We start from the raw sequence: 22,704 nt of genomic DNA on the forward strand, positions 1-22,704 counted from the left end.
GCTCCCTTGCTCGCTCACTCTCAATTAATGAGTTAATTTTTAAACATCTCTTTTTCTTTTAGGTAATATCCTCAGCTATCTTAAAGCATTCTCTTTTGAATTCTTTTTTTTTATTTAAAGAACATTTTAGTATTTATTGCAGTATATATGACATTCTCCTTCTGTTTTTCTGAGATATTACTTGAAACAGGAAGCAACTACTAAGAAACTTGGGTGTATGGATTCTTTTGACGTTCTTAATATAAAAATCTGTGAAGGTACAGCAAAGTAGAGAAAATAGTGTGAGTCAACTATATTTAATTTTTAATATTTTGCCATATGTTACCTTTTTTGGCATAATTAACTTACAGAATTTTACTTTTAAATACTTTCTTGTGCATTTTGACAGTTTAATTATGTGTTCGAGGTGTGGTTTCTTTTTTTTTTTAAGATTTTATTTATTTGACAGAGAGAGAGAGAGATCATAAATAGACAGAGAGGCAGGCGGGTGGGGGTGGGGAGCAGGCTCCCCGCTGAGCAGAGAGTGCAACACAAGGCTTGATCCCAGGACCCTGAGATCATGACCTGAGCTGAAGGCAGAGGCTCAACCCAGTGAGCCACCCAGGCGCCCCTAGGTGTGGTTTCTTCCAGTTTTTCCTACTTGAGTTGGTTGAACTTTTAGATAAATACTGAAGTTTTTCATCAAATTTAGGGAATTTTGGCCACTATTTCTTCTCTTTCTGCCTGTCTCTCTCCTTTGCTTCTGGGACTCCCCGTTATGTGTATGTTGGTACACTTACTGCTGTCCCAAAGATTTTTTTTTTTTAAGATTTTATTTATTTATTTGACAAAGAGAGAGAGATCACAAGTAGGCAGAGAGGCAGGCAGAGAGAGAGGGGGAAGCAGGTTCTCTGCTGAACAGAGAGAGAGCCTGATGTGGGGCTCGATCCCAGGACCCGGAGATCATGACCTGAGCCGAAGGCAGAAACGTAACCCACTGAGCCACCCAGGCGCCCTGTCCCAAAGATCTTTGAGGCTCTCTTTATTTTTCCTCCTGTACACCACCCCACCCCTGCTTTTTTTTTTTTTTTTTTAAGTTTCTGAGACTGGATAATCTCAATTGACCTATCTTTGAGTTTACTGATTCCTTCTAATGGCTGCTGAAATGTGCTTTTTTTTAAAAACTGCCATATTTTTTCTAAGTAATCTCTATACCCAACGTGGGGCTCAAAACACCCCAAGATCAAGAGTTTCATGCTTTACCAACCAAGGTAGCCAGGCGCTCCTAAAACACACTTTTGAGTCCTGTTGATGGTTTTTTTTTTCCTTTCAGCTCTTAACTTTTCAACTACAGAATTCCTTTTTGGTCTTTTTTTGTTAATAATTTCTGTCTCCTTTATTAATCTGTTTGCTGAGACGTCATTTTTATGCTCTTCTTTAGCTATGATCTCCTTTAGTTCTTTGAACATACTTATAATGGCTAACTTAAATTCTTTGACTTGTAAGTCTAACATCTCTGCATCCTCAGTGACAGTTTTAGTGCTTACTTTTTTCCCCGTGTTTGAACAATGCATTCTTGTTTCTTTACATACCTAGGAATTATTCTTGAAAATTGGGCATTTTAAATAGTATAATGTGGCAGCTCTGAAAATCAGATTACCACCTCTCCCCAGGGTTTGTTGATGCTTTTTGTAGTTTTGGGTTTTTTTACAGACTTTTGTAAAATAAGTCTTTAAATTCAATGTCTTTGTCTTGCGTGACCACTGAATTCTCTAATCCTTTAGCTTTTGTAGTTGGCTAATGACTGAACAGATTTCCTTGAATGTCTGGAACCAGTAAGTCTCCCATATTTGCCAAGGGCCTCTGTGTGTGTGTGTGTCTTGGGATGGCCCATCAACACTGAAGTAGGCAGTTTTACATCTCTGTGTTACTTTTTTTCTTCTTCCTTGCGCAGAGCCTCACACTCAACCAGAGCTACGAATTTGGGTACCTCTCAGCTCTCTCCTGGACATAAGTACAGTCCAGGGTATACACATAATCCTACATGTGTATGTTGTTTCCTAAATTGCCAGAAATACATTGGAGCTTTTCAAAGTGCCTGGAGACATTTCATTCTCCAGTTTTTCTTTTAAAGCTTTTTGGGTAGCTTATTGTTTGCCCTACCTGTTACCATTCTGTCAGTCAGTTGGGAAACTGATCATTTACATCTAATTTTTACCAACAAACTCTGTAAGGAAAAAGCTGTTTACACTGGACTGGCCAGGTCAAATAAGACAGTCCAGGAAATGGGAACAACCAGACAGGTTATATAATGACAGTTCTCCGTAAAGAGGGTATGAAGGGGCTCTCAGCTCTCTGGTAGCTGCCAGGCTGCTGGTTTTCACTGTGAGCATGGACTGTTGGTTTTCATGCCTGCATGGTGGTAGAAATGAAAGAACAGAAATATGGCAAGTTAAACACTTCAGAGTTTACTGGTCTTACGGAGGTTCAGCTAATTTTCTTACTAATTTTGCCAGATTATTAATTTACAGAGTTCTGAAAACATTGTATCTGGCATTTTTGTCAGTTTTTTGTTGGTTTTATGAAAGAGAATTTTCAGAGATTGTTACTGATGTTTCTGGTTGTTTTATCTTTTAATTCTCTTTAATTACGGAATAATCCTAACCTGTACCCAACCCCTATTTACTTATTTTGAAATAATTTAAAACTCAGAGAAGTTATAAAAATAGTACAGAAAGCTCCCATGTACCCTTTACCCAGCTTCCCCCAATGATTACATCTTACATAACCCTTACACTTTTTCAAAATGAAGAAATTGGCGGGGAGCCTGGGAGTTCAGTTTGTTAAGCATCTGCCTTCAGCTCAGGTCGTGATCTCAGGGTCCTGGGATTGAGCCCCAACGGGGCTGCCTACTCAGAGGGGAGTCTGCTTCTCCCTCCTTCTCTACATCCCCCCAGCTTGTATGTGTACGCGCAACCGCACGCTCTCTCATGAATAATTAAAATTATTATAAAGAAAAAATGGGCATTAGTACAATGCTGTTGACTAACTATAAATTTTATTAAAATGTCACCAGTTTTTTTTCCTTTGGTGTATACTACTTTGAAATTTCACCCATGAATAAATTTATGTAACCATTATCATAAAATGTGAATCTGTTTTGTTGTCACAAAGACATTCCCTTATTTACAATCATACCCTTCCCCTAAACCTTTTTTAGGTCTTGGGGTCTAGTCCCACATCGGGCTCCTTGCTCAGCGGGGAACCTGCTTCTCTCTCTGCCTCTGCCTGCCACTCTGCCTTGCCGCTTAACTGTGCCACCACTAGAATTTTGTCATTGTGAGAATTTTTTGTAACTGGAATCTCATAAGTTACTTACATTATTTATATAATTATATATTTGTAATTATATAAATACATATTTCTTATACAATAACCTAATGATGCTGGCTTATTTTCATCCAACTTTTGAGATCCATCCAAATTATAGTGTATATCAGTAGTTTGTTCTTTTTGGAGCGGGTAATGATACATAATATGGATGCTCCAGAATTGTTTAGCCATTTGTTTATTCAAGTTCATGGGAGTTGTTTCTGGTTGGGGGTTATTAAAAATAAATCTGCTGCGAACTGTCATATACAATTTGCTTTTTTTTTTTAAACTTTATTTTATTTTGTCAGTGTTCCAAGATTCATTGTTTATGCATCACACCCAGTGCTCCATGCAATACCTGCCCTCCTTAATACCCATCACCAGGCTCACCTAACCCCCCTCCCCTCCAAAACCCTCAGTTTCTTTCTCAGAGTCCACAGTCTCTCATGGTTCGTCTCCCCCTAGTCATGTACAGTTTTCTTGACAGACATACATTTTCATTTCTGTGGGATAAAAATCCCAAGACTGCAGTTGCTAAGTTACATATATTTTTCATTTTCTAAGAAACTTCTGAACCATTTTTGCAGAAGTGGCTGTACCATTTTAAATTCCTATCTGCAGTATGTGAGATCCTTTTATTCTAAAATCTTGCTAAACTCATTTATTAGTGCTAGGAGTTTCTTGGTAGATCAAGTTGCTCCACATCCTTTCCTGTGCTTTCTAATATAAAGTTTTTAAGTTTTCTTTTCACCAGAGATGCCTGGGTGGCTCAGTTAGTTAAGCCGCTGCCTTCGTCTCCAGTCATGATCCCAGGGTCCTGGGGTCGAGTCCCACATCGGGCTCCTTGCTCAGCGGGGAACCTGCTTCTCTCTCTGCCTCTGCCTGCCACTCTGCCTGCTTATGCTCTCTCTCTCTCTCTCTCTCTGACAAATAAATAAATAAATAAATAAATTCTTTTTAAAAATAAATCTTCTTTTCACCACTCTGATAAGGGTATGGTGGCAAATCATTGAGGCTTTAATTTGCAAGTCTCTAATGGCTAATGGTATTGACTGTCTTTTCATGTGCCTGTTTGGCTCCTGGATATTTCTTTAATGAAGTATCTGTTCATTCATATTTCTTGCCCTTTTTCTGATGAGATTGTATGTTTTCCTAGTATTGAGTTTACAGAGTTCTTTATATATTGTGAATATCATTCTTTTATCGTACATGTATGTTTTGGTTTGTATGTTTGTCTTAAACATTTTTAAGTGTACATTTCATTGGTGTTAAGCACATTCTCACTACTGTACAGCCTTCTCCAGAATTTTTTGGTCTTGCAGAACTGCAATTCTACCCATTATTCAACCATTCCCATTTTCCCTACCCCCAGCCCCTGGGAGCTACTATTCTACTTTCTTTTTCGATGAATTTGGCTACTCTGGGTACCTCGTATAAATAGAACTAACATATATGTGTTTCACAGATATTTTTTTTTTCAGTCTGTGCCTTGTCTTTTCAATCTCTTGAAATGATCTCTAGCAAAGCAAAAGTTTTTAAATTGATAAAATCCAGTTTATCATTTTTTTTTTCTTTTTGATGGTGATTTTGGTATCATATCTAAGATCTCTTTACATAGTCCTAGGGGCTTTTTGTATGTTTTATAAAACTACAGTTTTACATTTTACACTCAGATTTATATTGCTTCTCAGCCTTTTGGCTAAGATCAAGTGTACACTTAGATTTATGCCCCATGTTGAATTCATTTTTGTGTATGGTGTGAGGTTTGGTTTGATGCTGAATTTTTTGCCTGTGGAAATCCAGTTGTTTTTGGCCTTGAACTTTTGAGGGGTACTGTTTTGTATTATTTTTCCTATCCTGAATTTTTAGGATTAGTACTGTAAGTAGGTAAGCCTTTACAGCTATTAAATGAAATATTTCACTGGGGTGTCTGGCTTGCTTAGTCAGTAGAGCATGTGACTCTTGATCTCAGGGTCATGAGTTCAAGCCCCACATTTGGTACAGAGACTACTTAAAAATTTTTAAAAAAAATTTTTTTTTTAAATTTGTTTATTTGAGGCTTTGCCTAGGTGGCTCAGTTGGTTGGGCAGCTGCCTTCAGCTCAGGTCATGATCTCAGGGTCCTGGGATGGAGTCCCACGGCAGGCTCCCTGCTTAGCGGGGAGCCTGCTGCTCCCTCTGCCCCATCCCCAACTCATGCTGTTGTGCATGCTTTCTCTCTCTCTCTCTCTCTCTCAAATAAATAAATAAATAAAATCTTTTTTTAAAAAGATTTATTTATTAGAGAGAAAGTGCGCATGTGCGTGTTGGCAGGGGTGCAAGGTGGGGCAGAGGGAGAGAATCTTGAAGCAGACTCCCCACTGAACATAGATCCCGCTGAGCTCGGGGCTTGATTTCACAACCCATGAGATAATGACCTGAGCCGGAACCAAAAGTCGGACGCATAACCAACTGAACCACCCAGGTGCCACAGAAAATAAAACTTTTAAAAATGTATATATATATTTTACTTAAAAAGATGTTTAAGAAGAATTTATAAGGACATGAGTGAATACTTCTGATAAAACTGAAGAAGAAAAGGATTTACAGTTTTAAACATTAAATTTGTAGCTACTTTAGATCCCTAGAGTATTCTGGGAAAGTATACTGGAAAATTGTAAGAGTGATGACTCTGGGTAGAGGGCTGGATGTGTGAAGTGGAAAAAGATTATTTTCAATTTATTTTCTTTTGGATCTTTGCCATACATGTGAGTTTCCTCTTCTGTGAGAAATAAATTTTACAAGAATAGACTACATAGTGTAAGTACAATTGTGATTTTAAGAAACAAGAAATTTCCTAAGACAACATATGCATTAAGGAATTCTGGGAGAAAAGAAGACACTACCATAGTGAAAATTGGTTGCCTTTTGATGACGTGCCTTTGAATGATTTTAATAAAATGTTGTTTTCTAAGTTAATTTTATTACTGCTTATAAAATTTGGTGGGGTGGCACAAGGAAGGGTTATTTTTAAAACTTGAATTTCCTTTAAAGCTTACCTCAAATTTCAACTTCTAGAATCAAATAATAGAGTTTAAGTTGTGCTACACATTGTATAAAAAGATCTGGACAAACACCCATCCTCTGAGATGTTTGCTACATTATCTTTGCTTTTGTGTTTCAGTGCCAAGCCTAAGTCAGAGATCCACGTATCAATGGCCACTCCAGTTACTGTGTCCATGGAGACTGTGTCCAGTCAAAATAATGATCAGCCCACCATTGCAGTCCCTCCCACAGCTCAGCAGCCTCCACCGACCATCCCAACCATGATTGCAGCCGCAAGCCCCCCATCACAGCCAGCTGTCGCCCTCTCAACAATTCCCGGAGCGGTCCCCGTCACTCCTCCCATCACTACCATTGCGGCTGCCCCTCCGCCATCAGCTGCTGTAGCTGGCAGTCTCTCCTCTGTGTTGGGCCCTCCAGTACCTGAGATAAAAGTTAAAGAGGAAGTGGAACCAATGGACATCATGAGGCCAGTCTCTGGTAGGTTCATTCATGGAGTTCTTTCCATTGGCACATGCTGCTTGTTCTTTTTCTGACTCTCCTTGAGGACCAAACTCTTGCGTGACCCTCAGTTATGAAGACTGACACATTGGTGCCCGTTGTAAATTTGCATGTCATTCATTTTAAGAAGGGGACTGCTAGGCTCCTTTTGAAATTAAAACCATTTTTGCTGCCCTTTTAGCATCTATTTTATTTTTTACCAAAATCATAAAAAAGATTAACATTTTCCCAAGAATATCCTTAAATAAACTTTTGTGGTTATATTGTTTTCTATTTCTCATTTTGGTTTTTGAGTCTTCTTTTTTTTCTTAGTTAATGTAGTTAAAGCATTGCCTGTTTTGTTTTGGAAAAACAGGTCTTTACTTTCAGTGTTATGTTATTGTTTATTCTGGTCTCTATTTCTGATTTTTCATTACTATTTCCTTCCTCTACTAAATTTCAATTAAGTTTCTTTTCTTCCTAGTTCCTTGTGGTATAATGTTGTTTATTTGAACTTTTTTTCCTTATTATAAGCATTCATAGTGTAAAAAAAAGAAAAATTTTAAGAAGGGTCAAAATAAGATCATAGCGGGGCACCTGGGTGGCTCAGTCTTAAGCGTCTGCCTTCGGCTCAGGTCATGATCCCAGGGTCCTGGGATCAAGCCCCGCATTGGGCTCCCTGTTCAACAGGAAGCCTGCTTCTCCCTCTCCCACTCCCCCCCGTTTACATTCTTTCTCTCGCTGTGTCTCTGTTAAATAAATAAATAAAATCTTTTAAAAAAAAAATAAGATCATAGCTAAGTGCTAATTATTTATGAGTTATTCTCTGTCAATTTGTGTTGCCCTGTTACACAGTGAAGCAAGATTTGTGTTGTTGAAAATAGTCTCTTGAAAAACTTACATGTGATTAGTAAAATCGTAAAACTCCTCACTGCTTTCTTTCCCTCCTCTCCTGGACTCTAAACTTCCAGTGTGTGAAATGCAGGTCACTTTGGAGGTTTTCTTCTTGTTTGTTTATATGTTAGTAATCTATTGAGGAATGTTGCTTCCCCTGACTACAAAAATAGCATTTAATGTACAGAATTTATGAAATACAGATGAAGCCAAAGTGGAAGGCAAATCATTCTCTCTAATTAGCCAGCAGTGCCCTCTTACCATTTCTGCATAAAGGCCTCTATCCCCCATGCTGTTTTGTTCAGTAAGTGGTGTGGTTGTACTGTGTTTGCTGTTGTTAAACCTGCTGTTTGTTTTCAATTATTATGCCATGAAATATTTTTCTATCTTACTATGTTTTAGCCTCAGCGCTTCGTTGAAAGACGCCATGGGTAACCCAGGAGGGGAAATGAAATGTTTCCAATTTTACCGTTCTCTCTTGGTTTTGGGGTTTTTTTTAAGATTTTATTTATTTATTTGACAGACAGAGATCACAGGTAGGCAGAGAGAGAGAGAGGAGGAAGCAGGCTCCCCACTGAGCAGAGAGCCCAGTGCGGGGCTCGACCCCAGGACCCTGGGAACATGACCTGAGCCAAAGGCAGAGGCTTTAACCCACTGAGCCACGCAGGTGCCCCATGTTCTCTCTTGGTTTGAATAGTTCCTCTTAACCTGTCTATGCTAGGAAACTATCAATAATCACGCCTTAAACTGTAGGGCTCTACACCAGGTTCTGATGTTAATAGCCTTATACAAAACAAGTACATCTCCATCATCTTGGAGCTTCCATTTTAGCAGGGGAAAGAAACCGTCAAAGCAGTGAGGAAATACAGGTATACCTCAGGGAGATTGTGAATTCATTTCCAGATCACCACAGTAAAGCAAGTCAGGTGAATTTGTTGATGTCCCAGTACATAAAAAAGTTACATATACTTAATACTTTAGTCCGTTAAGTATACAACAGCATTACGTCTTTAAAAACAGTGTGCATACTTTATGGAGAAAAGTTTATTGCTAAAAAATGCTAACCATCATCTGAGCTTCAGTGAGTCATAATCACTGATGACAACCACAATAACAAATACAGTCATAATGAAGAAGTGTGAAATATTGAAAGAATTACTAAAATGTGATACAGAGATATGAAGTGAGCAAATGCTATTGGGAAAATGGTGCTGACAGACTTGTTTAACACAGGGTGGCTACGACCCTCCAGTTTTTGAAAAATGCAGTATCTGCGAGGTGCAATGAAGCGAAGCACAGTCAAGTGAGGTTTGGCTCTGAAAGGGAAAGTTAGGACTGGGGCTATGATTTTAAGAAGAGCTTTAAAGAGAGGGCCTCACTGAGGAAGTGATCTTTGAATAGAGACATTAAAAAGATGAAGTGCTTGTCATTAGGATAGCTGGAACAAGAAATTCCAGGCCTCGGTTATGAACAATTCTAGTATGCTCAGAATAACAAAGACAGGTCAGGTGGACAGCCCAGGAATAGTATGTGGACTTCATAAACTCATTAGGGATCCAAGCTTCTACCACCCCTAGTTTGACCTTACGCTTTTGACTCAGGATAGCTGCTAGAACTCTAGCTATCATATCTGAGTTCCAGGGTGACAAGACAAGGAACAGAAGGTCACACCTTCTTTTAAGGGAACTTATTAAAAGTGCTACAACATGCTTGTATTTTCATATGGCCACACCTGTCTATAAAGGAGGGAAGTAAATAGTCTTTCAGCTGAATGATGGTGTGTCCATCTATAAGGTCCTCATTCTAAGGATGGTGAAATTGTGCTATCTTGGAAAACAGTCAGTACCCTCTGCCATAAATAGAGTGCTTAGCACAGTGCCTGGCATGTAGGAAGACTCAGTAAGTGGTAGTCCTCTTTTCTGTCTTCCTAACCATTCTCATTGGTTGGAAATCAAGTGAAGTTTTCCATTATTTTTGGGTTCTCATACATGTATGTGCTCTTTTTCCTATGACAGCAGTTCCTCCCCTGGCCACCAGCACTGTGTCTCCATCTCTTGCATTGCTGGCTAACAACCTGTCCATGCCTACAAGTGACCTACCACCTGGTGCCTCCCCAAGGAAAAAGCCTCGAAAACAACAGCACGTGATTTCAACAGAAGAAGGGGATATGATGGAGACGAACAGCACTGATGATGAGAAGTCCACTACCAAGAGTCTTTTGGTGAAGGCAGAGAAACGCAAGTCTCCACCCAAGGAGTATATTGGTAATGGTCACTTGGGCTAGCTATTGTCATGTGAAGCTTTACCACTTAAGTCAGGAGTCCATCCCGGAGGCTGTTTACATAATCAGGTTTCATTTAGGGATCATTTCTTGGAGCTATACCTTGAGAATCCTTGACAATATATAATAAGTTATTTAGTATCTCCCTTTCCTTTTCTTCTGAATAGATGAAGAAGGTGTGAGGTATGTCCCAGTGCGTCCAAGACCTCCCATTACTTTGCTCCGTCACTATCGGAACCCCTGGAAGGCTGCTTACCACCACTTTCAGCGGTACAGTGATGTCCGGGTTAAAGGTTAGTTGCATGTTAGTTGCACTTGACTATAATGTAATCACAGTAGAATAGGAAGCTAGAACTATAATTTTCTCATTTCCAAAAAACCCAAGGGACAGGATGACCTCTTTAGCCCCAGGTTGGTTGTGGAAGAGCTGTACTAGATTATTATTCATTCGACATAGTCCACATTAATCCTGAGAATGTCTGCCCTAGGAAGTTTGTTTTCCAAAAGATCTTTTAACATATGTGAAGCTCTTGAAACAGTCCAGGGCAAGCGCTCAGTAAATGATTTTGTTGTTGTTTTGCTTGAGAATTACATTTTAATAAACCCACATATAGTAAAAATAACTGACAGTACTTTGCAAATATCTACAAATATTTCTACTGATAGGCTTTAAGCATCATTAATCTCAGATACAATCATTGTACAGAGAAGTGTAAGTTTTCAGAGAATTGGTCACATTCCCCACTCCCTCACATGATTCTACTTGGAAATTACTCTAAGGGTTTCCTTGAAGCCTCAAGATGAGTCAGAGTTAGATGGTATTGTCTAATGTCTACGAGCAGGGGTGAGGGTTCTAACAATTTACTCTGAATGCAAGTACCAAGATGGGTGCAATTGCAGGGGTTCTTCCTCATGAGGTACCTTGACCTCTGAAAATAAGCTAGATTTCCAAAGGTTAAGGGGTGTTGTCCTTTGATGGAAGGAGGACACAGGCTTCACATTATAAGAATTTCATATCATAGGAGAGTGTTTTAAAGTATTGCCTGGTAACATTTAAGCCATTCTGAAAGATTGTTACCACTTTCTGGGACTCATTCTTCAAAAACTGTCTCAGGAAAGGTAGTGTGACAGCTGAAAGTATTGATACAATGGTCTCTTGACTATTAAACTTCATTGACCTGCTTTGCCCAGGCTTTAAAATCATGTTCATATAAGTATATCAAGATGGAATAGTGAAAATCGGTCAGGTAATTTTCATGGGAAGGAAAGAAAAGAGAAAAGGAAGAACAAAAAGTGCAGGAAATAAACAGCAAATAATAATATGGCAGACTCAGCCTTACATATCAGTACATACCCTAAATAGTCTAAACATACCAATTAAAACACCATTTGGCAGAGTGGATCAACAAAAAAGATCCAGCTCCACTCGGTCTTTTAGAAACTCACTTCAGATTCAGGACATAAGTAGATTGACAGTAACAGGATGGAAATGATACATATATGCAAAAATAAAGCAATGTCAAATGTCAAATCAGGTAGACTTCAGAGGAGAGAAAATTACTAGAGACAAAGAAGGACATTACATACTAATAAAAAAAATGTACAGACAACAAAAATTGAGAGCTTCAGATTATATGAAACAAGAATAGGACAGCAAAAGGAGAAATAGGCAAATGAGCAGTGGTACTTAGAACTTCAACACCCTACTCTCAGCAACTAGTAAAACTACATGGCAAAAAATCAGCAAGGACTACATACTACCACATCTAACAGACCTTTATAGAACACTCCCAATAGGAGCAGAATACATATTATGTCAGGTGCCTACAAAACATAGATAAACCATATCCTGGATCATAAAATAAACGTCAACAAATTTAAAAGAATTGAAATCGTACAGGGTATCTTCATTGACCAGAATGGAATCAAACTATAAACCAGTAAGAGAAAGATAACAGAAAAATTCCTTGAAAACACAAACTGCCAAAACTTAACCAGAAGCAAATAGACAATCTGGTTAGTCCTATAACCAGTGAATAAATTGAACCCATAGTTTTGAAGCTTCCAAACAAATCTCTATTTTCAGATACTTTTAACTGGGAAATTCTACTAAATTTTTAAAGAGGAATCAACATCAGTTCTCTATAATCTCTTCTAAAACATAGGAGGAAGCATTTACATATTGATTTTACGAAGCCAGTGTTTTCCTGACACAAAAATCAGACAAGGAGAGTACAAATATAGAAAACTCATTATCAGTATTCTTCATTAATACAGATGCAAAATTTTTAACAAAATGTTAGCAAATTAAGTACAGCAACATAAATAGCAGTTTATACCTTGATTGAGTGGGGTTTGTGTCATCTATGCAAGGCTGGGTCACCATTTGAAAATCAGTGACTCACCCTTATTAATAAACTATTAATTTCCTAGGGCAGCTATAACAGTACCACAAACCCAGTGGTCTAAAATTACAAATTTATACTCTTGGAGTTCTGGAGGTTAGATGTCCAAAATCAAGGTATTTGCAGAATCGTTCTCTCTCTGAGGGCTGTAGAAGAGAATCCTTCCTTGCTTCATTTTAGCTTCTGCTGCTTGCCAGCAGTCCTTAGTATTATTTGGCTTGTAACTATATCATTCCAGTTTCTGCCTCCATCATCACATAGCGTTCTTTCCTGTGTCTCATCTCCTTCTCTACCTCTTACAAGGACATCTGTCATTCTTTTAGGGCCCTCTCTAATTCAGCGTGACTACTTCTTGACACGATTATGTCTGCAAAGGCCCTATTCCCAAATAAGGTCACCATTATAGGTACAAGGGTTAGAACTTCAGCACGTCTTTTGAGGGGACATAGTTCAACCCCTAGCAAAAACTAAAGAAGAAAAACATAATGATATCAACTCATGCAGAAAAATTATTTGACAAAATTCAACACCTATTCATAATCTCTCCAAAACAGAGAAGGAAGACTTCCTTAACTTGATAAAGTCTTCAACAAACCTACAAGTAACAAATATGCTTAACAGTGAAAGACCAAATGCTTTCTACTCTAGCCAAAAGACCAGGCTGTTGTCTGGTCTCTCTCTTACTGCTCTTACTCAGCATTAGTACTGGAAGTTCTAGGCACCACGTAAGTCAAGAAAGAGGTAAAAGACTGTATGGGTTGGGCGGGAATAAATAAAAAACTGTCTCTATTTGCAAATGACATCACTGTCTACATAAAAAATCTGAAGGATTCCACCAAAAAAAACCAAAAACTGGAACTAGTAAGTGAGTTCAGCAAGATCACAGGATACATTGTTAGCACACAAAAATCAATTATAATTTTAGGTACTTGGAATGAACTTGTGCAAACTGATACTGAAAACATAATAGCATTTGCAGTTGATCCTCAAAAAAATGACCTATTTAGGTGTAAATCTAGCAAAACATTACAGGATGTGTTTGCTGTAAACTACAAAATGCTGATGAAAGAGATCTGAATAAATGAAGAGCCATGCAATGTTCATGGATTTGAAACTCAACATAAAGATGTAAGTTTTCCCTAGATTGATCAATAGGGTTAATACAGTTCTACCAGACTCACAGAAAGGTTTTTATAGCCATAGTAAATCTTATTCTAAACTTTATATGAAAGGTATAGAAAGTAGAATAGCTAAAATAATGTTGAAAAACAAGAAATCATATTTCCTGATACTAACGCTTAGTTTATCTACAGTAGTTTAAATGGGCTGGTATTTGCAGAGGGATGTACATATAGATGACTGGAATGGAATGGAAAATGCAGAAATAGACCCACACAAATATGCTCAACTGATTTTTGACCCAATGAAAAAAAAATTCAGTGGAGGAAGGAGAGTCCTATTTTCAACAAATGGTGCTAGACATCCATAAATTTTTTAAAAAGCCAAAGACCCTAACTTAATCTTCACACCTTATAAGGAAGTTAACTGAAAATGGGTAATGGATCTAAATATGAAATGTAAAAATGTTAAACTTCAGAAGAAAACCTAGAATAAAGTCTTCAGGACCTAGGGCATGGTGAACAGTTCTAGACACGTGGACAAAAAGACTGTCCACAAAAGGAAAGGATAATACACTGGACTTAATATAAAACTTTTTATCTCTGAAAGACCCTGTTAGGAAGATGAAAAGATAAACTATAGACTGGGAGAAAATACTACCAAACCACATATCTCATAGAGGGCTTATATCTAGAAAATATGTATTAGGAACTTTCAACACTTAATAGTAAATATAAATAATAATCCAATTAGAAAATGGACAAAGGCATGAAGAGACATTTCACTGAAGAGGATAACTTAGATGGCACGCACAAGTTGTTCAAGGGAATAGAAATTTCCAGTCTTTAAGTGTGGTCTGCACATAGAGATTTTCTCAACAAAGTTTAATTTGGTGGGTGAAAGAGTAACTTTGTAATGGATATGCCTGAATCTCACCACATCAGCCAGGTGCTCAAGGTCGATATGAATAGTGACAAGTCGTGTTAATAGTATACCCTCCTGTTCAAACTTAAGTGACTATCAGTATACACTGTTATATGTGTAAGGTGTTATATATATAAATTTGATAATAACTACAAATCAAGAACTGGTAATAGATATAAAGAGAAAGCAGTCGAAGCATATCACTAAAGAAAACCACTGAACTGTGAGAGAAGAGAGCAAGAGAAGAAAGGAACAGAAAAAAACACAAAGTCAACCATAAATCAAGTAACAAGGGGTACCTGGGTGGCTCAGTCGATTGGGCATCAGACTCTTGATTTTGACTCAGTTCATGATCTCAGGGTTGTGAGATCAAGCATTAGCGTGGAGCCTTTGTGAGATTCTCCCTCTTCCTCTGCCCCTCTTCTCCCCCCACCCTCGTGTGCATGCTTTCGCTCTCTGGGGGGAAAAGGTAACAAAATGGCAGATGGATACCTATCAGGAATTACTTGAATGTAAATGGACTAAAACTTTCCAACCAAAAGACATAGGATAACAGAATAGATTAAAAAAAACAAGACCTATCTGTATGCTGCCTACAGGAGACTCATTTCAAACCTAAAGACACATGTAGATGGAAGGTGAAGGAATGGAAAGATATTTATCATGGAAGTGGAAGTGAAAAGAAAACCAAAATAGTAAAAATACTTATATCAGACAAAATAGACTTTAAAACTGTAAGAAGAAAAAAAAAACTGTAAGAAGAGATAAAGAAGGACACTAATCATGAAGGAAGCAATCCAACAAGAAGATAAAACAATTGCTAATACTTACACACCTTACATGGGAGCATGCAAATACATAAACCAGCTAATAACAAACGTAAAAGAAATAGTTGGGAGCCTGGGTGGGTCAGTTGGTTGGGCGACTGCCTTCAGCTCAGGTCGTGACCCCGGAGTCCTGGGATCAAGTACCACATCGGGCTCCCCGCTCGGTTGGGAGTATGCTTCTCCCTCTGACCCTCTCCCCTGTCATGCTCGCTCGCTCTCTCTCTCACTCTCTCTCTCAAGTAAATAAAACCTTAAAAAAAAATAGTCAATAGTAATACAATAATAATAGGGGACTTTAACACCCCACTTATATCAATGGATAAATCATCCAAACAGAAAGTCAACCAAGAAAACTGTGGCTTTGAATGACACAGTGGACCAGATGGAACATTCCATCCCCAAATGGTAGAATACACATTCTTTTCAAGTGCACATGGAACATTCTCCAGAATATATCACATGTCAGGTCATAAAGCAAGTCTCAACAAATTTTTAAAAATTGAAGTCATACCATACATCTTTTCTGACCATAGCACTGTGGCTAGATATCAACCACAAGAAAAAATCTGGAAAAAAACAGAAATACATGGACATTAAATAACATGCTACTAAACAATGAATGGGTCAACCAAGAAATGAAAGAGGAAATCAAAAAATACATGGAGACAAATGAAAATGAAAGCACAGTGATCTAAATCTTTGGGAAGCCTATAACAATACCAGCCAACCTCAAGAAGCAAGAAAAATCTCAAGTAAACAACCTAACCTTAAATCTGAAGGAGCTAGGAAAAGAAGAACAAACCCCAAACCAGTACAAGGAAGGAAATAAAGATTAGAGCAGAAATAAATGAGATAGAAACTTTAAAAACAATAGAACAGATCTATAAAACCAGGAGTTTGTTCTTTGAAAACATCAACGAAATTAATAAACCTTAAGCTAGACTTATCAAAAGAAAAAGAGAAGATTCAAACAGAAATGAAACAGGAGAACAACTGACACTACAGAAATACAAAGGAATATAAGAGAATATTATGAAAAATATGCCAATAAATTGTTTGATCTGGACAAAATGGATAAATTCCTAGAAACCTATAACTTCCCAATACTGAATTAGGAAAAAATAGAAAATTTGAATCAGTAATCAGAAAACTTCCATCAAATAAGTCCAGGACCAGACAGCTCCACAGGTGAATTCTGCCAAACATTTAAGAGTTAATGCCCAATTCTTTTCAAACTATTCCAAAAAATTGAAGAGGAAGGAAAGCTTCCAAGTTCATTCTGAGGCCAGCATTACCCTGATACTGAAACCAGATAAAGACATCACAAAAAAAGAGAATTACAGGCCAGTATCTCTGATGAACATTAAGGCAAAAATCCTTGAAAAAATATTAGCAAACTGAATCTAACAATATGTTTTAAAAAATCATTTGCCACAATTAAATGGGATTTATTCCTGGGATACAAGGGTGGATCATTACTCACATGTTGATTGATTAATCAGCATGGTACATCGCATCAGCAAGAGAAAGGAAAAAAGCCATATGATCATTTTAGTAGGTGCAGAAAAAGCATTTGACAAAGTACAACATCCATTCGTGACTTAAAAAAATAGGCTTGCAGGAAACATATCTCAGCATATTTAAGGCCATATCTCAAAATCCACACCAACATCATACTCAGTTGTAAAAAAACAGAGAGCTTTTCAGCAAAGATCAGAAACAAGACAAGGATGTCCACTTTCACCACTTTTATTCAACATAGTACTGGAAGTTATAGCCACAGCAGTCAGACATGAAAAAGAGATAAAATGCATCCAAACTGGGAAGGAAGAAGGAAAACTTTTGACTATTTATAGATGATAGAGTCCACCAAGAAACTACTAGAATTGGTAAATGAATTCATTGAGGTTGCAGGATACAAAATCAATATACAGAAATCTGTTGTGTTTCTGTATACTGTCAGATAGCAGAAGGAGAAATTAAGAAAATGGTCCCCTTTACAAATACACCAGAAATAATAAGATGCCTAGGAATAAACTTAACCAAGGAGATGAAAGACATACTCTGAAAACTATAAAACATTGAGGAAAGAAATTGAATATGTCACAAATGTAAAGATATTACATGCTCATGGATTGGAAGAACAAATACTGTTAAAATGTCATTACTACCCAGGGCAATCTACAGATTTCATACAGTCCCTATCAAAATGCCGATGGCATTTTTCACAGAACTAGAATAAATAATCCTAAAATGTGTATGGAACCACAAATGACCCTCAATAGCCAATGCAATCTTGAAGAAGAAAAACAAAACTAGAGGTGTTAAAATTCCAAATTCCAAGATACAGTGCAAAACTGTAGTAATCAAAACAGTATTGTACTGGCATAAAAACAGGCACACAGGTTAGTGGAACAGACTAGAGAACCCAGACATAAACTCACAATTATATGGCCAATTAATCTTTGACAAAAGGAGGCAAGAATATGCAATGGGAAAAAGTCCCTTCAACAAATGGTATTGGGGAATACTGGACAGCAACAGGCAAAAGGATGAAACTGGACCACTTTCTTAACACCGTACACAAAAGTAAACTCAAAATGGATTAAGGACCTAAGTGTGAGACCTGAAGCCATAAAAATCCCGGAGAACAGACAGTAATTTCTCTGACATCAGCCATAGCAACATTTTTCTAAATAGGTCTCCGAAGGCAAGGGAAACAAAAGCAAAAATAAACTATTCTGACTTCATCAATTAAAAAAAACTTCTGCACAGCAAAGGAAACAGTCAACAAAACTAAGACAGCCTACTGATTGGTAGAAGATAATTTGCAAATGACCTGTCTGATAAAGGGTTAGTATCCAAAATACATAAAGAACTTCTATAACTTGGGCACCTGTGTGGCTCATTTGGTGAAGTGTCTGCCTTTGGCTCAGGTCATGGCCCCAGGGTCCTAGGATCAAGCCCTACACTGGGCTCTGCTCAGCAGGGAATCTGCTTCTCCCTCCCCCTCCTGCTCTGCCTGCTTGTGCTCTCTCTTTCTGTCAAATAAATAAATAAAATCTTAAAAAAGAAAATCAAAAAGCTACAACTCAACACCAGAAAACCCCAAATAATCCAAATTAAAAATGGCCAGAAGACATGAAGAGGCATTTCTCCAAAGAAGACATCCAGATGGCCAAAAGACACAGGAAAAGATGCTCAGCATCAGTCATCATCAGGGAAACACAAATCAAAACCACAATGAGATACCAGCTCACACCTGTCAGAATGGCTGAAATCAAAAACAAAAGAAACACGTGTTGGCAAGGATGTAGAGAAAAAGGAACCCTGATACACTTGATAGAAATGCCAACCGGTGCAGCCGTTGTGAAAAACATTATGGAGGCTCCTTTAAAAATTAAAAATGGAATTACCACATGATCTAGTAATTCCACTACTGGGCATTTACCCAAAGAATTTGAAAACACTGGTTCGAGGAGATAAATGCACCCCTCTGTTTATTGCAGTATTATTTACAATAGCCAAGCTATGGAAGCAACCCAAGGGTCCATTGAGAGATGAATGGATAAAAAAGATGTGATATGTATACAAAAGGGAATATTACTCAGCCATAAAAATGAATGAAATCTTGCCATTTGCAACAACCTGGACAGATCTAGAGGGTATATAGTGCTAAGTGAAATAATTCAGAGAATGACAGATTCCATATGATTTCACTCATGGGGAATTTAAAAAACAAAGAAAAAAGGGGGACAAACCAAGAAATAGAGAACAAACTGATGAAACTGATGGTTACCAAAGGGGAAATAGGTAGGGGCCAGAGGTGAAATAGATGAACAGAATTAAGAGTACACTTATCGTGATCAGCATTGAGTGATGTACAGAGTTGTTGAATCACTGTACCATACACCTGAAAGTAGTATATAACTCTGTATGTTGATTATACTGGAATTTTTTTAAAAAATAGTATATACCCACCCATGTTCTGTGATGGCATTGGCACTTGCCCAACTCTGTGTCTCTTCTCATAACTACATTCTAATCCTGAAAGAAGTATCAGACAAATCCAAATAGAAGGGCACCCTGCAAAATTATTTGACCTGTAATCTTCAAAACTGTCAAGGCCATTAGAAGCAAGGACTAGCTGAGAAACCATCAAGCCAAAAGTTGTCTAAGGAGGCATAACAAGTAAAATGTACTGCTGTATTTTCACTGGGTCCTGAACCATAAAATTTATTTTTTTAAAAATGTTCAACATCATTAGCCATTAAAGAAATGAAAATTGAGATGTCACTACACACCTATGAAAACAGTTGAAACAAAAAATACTAATAATGCTAAATGCTGATGAGGATGCAGAGAAACTAGATTTTGTGTACATTTCTTTAAGCACTTTGACCTGTAGTCACACTGCCTTCTGGCATCCCTTGTTTCTCCTTAAAAGTCAATTGTTGATTCTGTGAGGTTGTTGCATTTCTCATACTTGGAGATCCTGGAGTTTCTTGATATTTGGGTTATTGTTTTACAATGAATTGGGGACATTTCAGCCATTTTTTTTCTTTGAATATTTCTTCTTTCCCTCTTCTGGTACTCCCTTTACCCATGTGTGGAGGCTTTTAAAAGTGTCTCTCATTTCTCTGAGGCCCTGCTTATTTTTTTCATTCCTTTTACTGTGTTCTTTAGCTTGACTAATTCTCTTTTGTACCAGTTTCCATCTACTGTTGTGTTCCTCTAAGTGAATTTTTTTTTTAAAGATTTTATTTATTTATTGGACAGAGAGAGATCACAAGTAGGCAGAGAGGCAGGCAGAGAGAGAGAGAGAGGGGAGGAACAGGCTCCCTGCTGAGCAGAGAGCCTGATGTGGGACTCGATCCCAGGACCCTGAGATCATGACCTGAGCCGAAGGCAGAGGCTTAACCCACTGAGCCACCCAGGCGCCCTAAGTGAATTTTTTTTAAGTATTTATTGTACTTTTTAATCCCAGAATTTCCATTTGGTTCCTTTTTATAATTTCTACCTCTTTATTGATTTCTCTACTTAATTTGACGTGATCATCATACCTTCCATCGTCACTCCTACATCCCTTCCATTCAGTGAATTTATTTATAACAGCTGCTGTGAAATCTTTTTCTGGTAAATTTGACATCTGGTCTCTCTTATAAGCAGTTCTTTTGCTTGCTTTCTTCCCCCAAGTATGGGTCACACTTTATTATTTTTTTGCATGCCTCATAATTTTTTGTTGGAAACTAGACATTCTAGATAACTCTGGATACTGGTCTCTCGTCACACCACACCAGCCTTGTTATTGTTACTTGCTTGTTCATTTGTGTAGTGACTGGTTAGATTATTTTAGTGAAGTCGCATCACCTCCACCACCAGGTGTGTTGAGCCTTCGATGTTGCTCCTCAGGGAGGCATAGCTTCAGGTATGCCGGTAGTCATCTTGGGATGACTATGGCACTGGTAGAGCTCTCGCCCACTCTTTCCCTAACCACACCTAGCTGATTAGCCCCACTAACTGCGTGCTATTTGCTCTACCAGAAAATAGTACTGGAATGTGCTCTGAAACACAAATTACATTCCCCTGCAAACTATTCCAGTCAAATCATAGCTCCTTTCAGAGTAGTTACTCAGGTTAGTGTTTGATATTTGTTCTGCCCCCAAGAGGACTTCTCTCAGTCATCTTATTCTTTGTTCTGTCTTACAAACTAGTCAGCCCACAGTCTAGGCTTCCTAGAGTGTGGTGTCTTCCTTTGACATACAAATCTCCCAGTTGCCTTTCATTACAACCTCCACTGCTCTTAGGAGCACCTTTAGGTTTCACCTTCATAGTCTGTGGTAAATGGAGTCAGTTCCTTTAGGATAAGATTAGAAGCTATCTGTTGTGTAGGCTGTTTCTCCCCCAGACAGAATCTCTGAGCTAGGCCTCTGGAGGTGGGTGAAGACAATGGCAGCCTTCTCTCTAAGTAACACCTCACTCTAGGAGGTGAGCAACAAGTGGAGGAGAAGAGGAATGAACAGCCTGGGGTCCTCTTGGCTCACCTCTTCTAGGATGAAATCACCACTTCACAAAGCAGAAGAAGGGCTCCCAGGGCCCAGTGTTCTCAGCACACTTTGCCCTAAGGTACAGTCTCCATTCTAGACTAGTAACTGAACAGAAGAAAGCCCCTGCATCTCAGTTGTACTCACCTAGGACTTAGCCTGAGCAGCAGGGAGCGGGGAGCAGAATGGGAAATGCTGATGACCTGCTCCTCCTGGGAAGATAACCTTCCACCTGGCAGCTGGAGGAGAGGGAACCCCATGTTCTGGGCTGCAGCAGTCTGCGTGGAGATCTACCTCACTCAGCTGGGAGAAGAAAAAGGGAATGGTCTTGGTTCAGATAACATGGACTCACTGTTCTTACCACAGATTTGCTTGAATCGATATTGCATGAGTAGATTTTCTGTTTTCCCTTAAGATTTTCTGTTTTCTCTTAAGAGCCTTTCCATGGGTCTAAATAGTTCTTTTTAAAATTTTCACCAGTTTCCCTGGAGAGCAGGTTAGCAGAGCACTGTCATACCATAGGTCAGTTGTCTCTCATACTTTGCTGAGCTAGCTTCTCTGGAAAACAGTTTGGCAGTTTCATAAAAACTAGAACATACACTTACCATATGACCTAACAGTTACACCCCTGGGCATTTATCCCAGAAAAATCAAAACCTGTGTCCCCACAAAAATCAGTACACAGCTGTTCATAGCAACTTTTTTTGGAGTAGGCAGAAACTCGAACATATCTTGGGTATCTTTTGTGGAGAAATATCTGTTTAGGGGTGCCTGGCTGGCTCAGTCGTTAAGCATCTGCCTTCGGTTCAGGTCATGATCCCAGGGTCCTGATCCCTTGAGCCCTGCATTTTTAATTAATGTATAAATACATTTTTTTAAGATTTTATTTTTTTATTAAACAGAGGGAGAGGGAGAAGCAGGCTTCCCGAGGAGCAAGGAGCCCAACATGGGGCTCCATCCCAGGATTCTGGGATCATGACCTGAGCAGAAGGCAAACCCTTACCCGACTGAGCCACCCAGGCGCCCCTATAAATACATTTTAAGTTGTGGTTAAACAGTAGTTAAAACTTCATGTACACAGCTCAACTCGCCTTTGACAAGTATCCCTCAATCCTACTTTCCCTCTCCCCAATCCAATGATACATTTCATATTTATTTTACTATAGTTCTAGTTACTGGACTTTTCTATCCAAATGTGAAAATGCTATTCAAATTTGATTCATTTCTCCATGACCCAGATAACACCAGAAAGCTTCTAAAATTTCATCCCCAATTCTCCACATGCTTGCAAGCATCACTCATGAGTAAGGCTTCAGGCCACCAGAGACCATTTCCCTT

General features: G+C 38.4%; 1 protein-coding gene across 2 annotated transcripts in view; it reads left to right on the forward strand.

Moving 5' to 3' along the window:
• The window catches only part of SAP130 (Sin3A associated protein 130), an 82,874-nt gene that overhangs the window by 56,743 nt on the left and 3,427 nt on the right, over positions 1–22,704 (forward strand). For both annotated transcript variants that reach the window (XM_080799540.1, XM_080799541.1), the window contains exons 16-18: positions 6,514–6,872; positions 9,782–10,030; positions 10,215–10,340. In XM_080799540.1, coding sequence (XP_080655666.1) covers positions 6,514–6,872; positions 9,782–10,030; positions 10,215–10,340 — 734 coding nt within the window. The remainder of the gene's footprint in view (positions 1–6,513; positions 6,873–9,781; positions 10,031–10,214; positions 10,341–22,704) is intronic.

The sequence above is a fragment of the Martes martes genome (assembly GCF_963455335.1).
Source record: "Martes martes genome assembly, chromosome: 3".
In the NCBI taxonomy this organism is placed as follows: Eukaryota; Metazoa; Chordata; class Mammalia; order Carnivora; family Mustelidae; genus Martes; species Martes martes.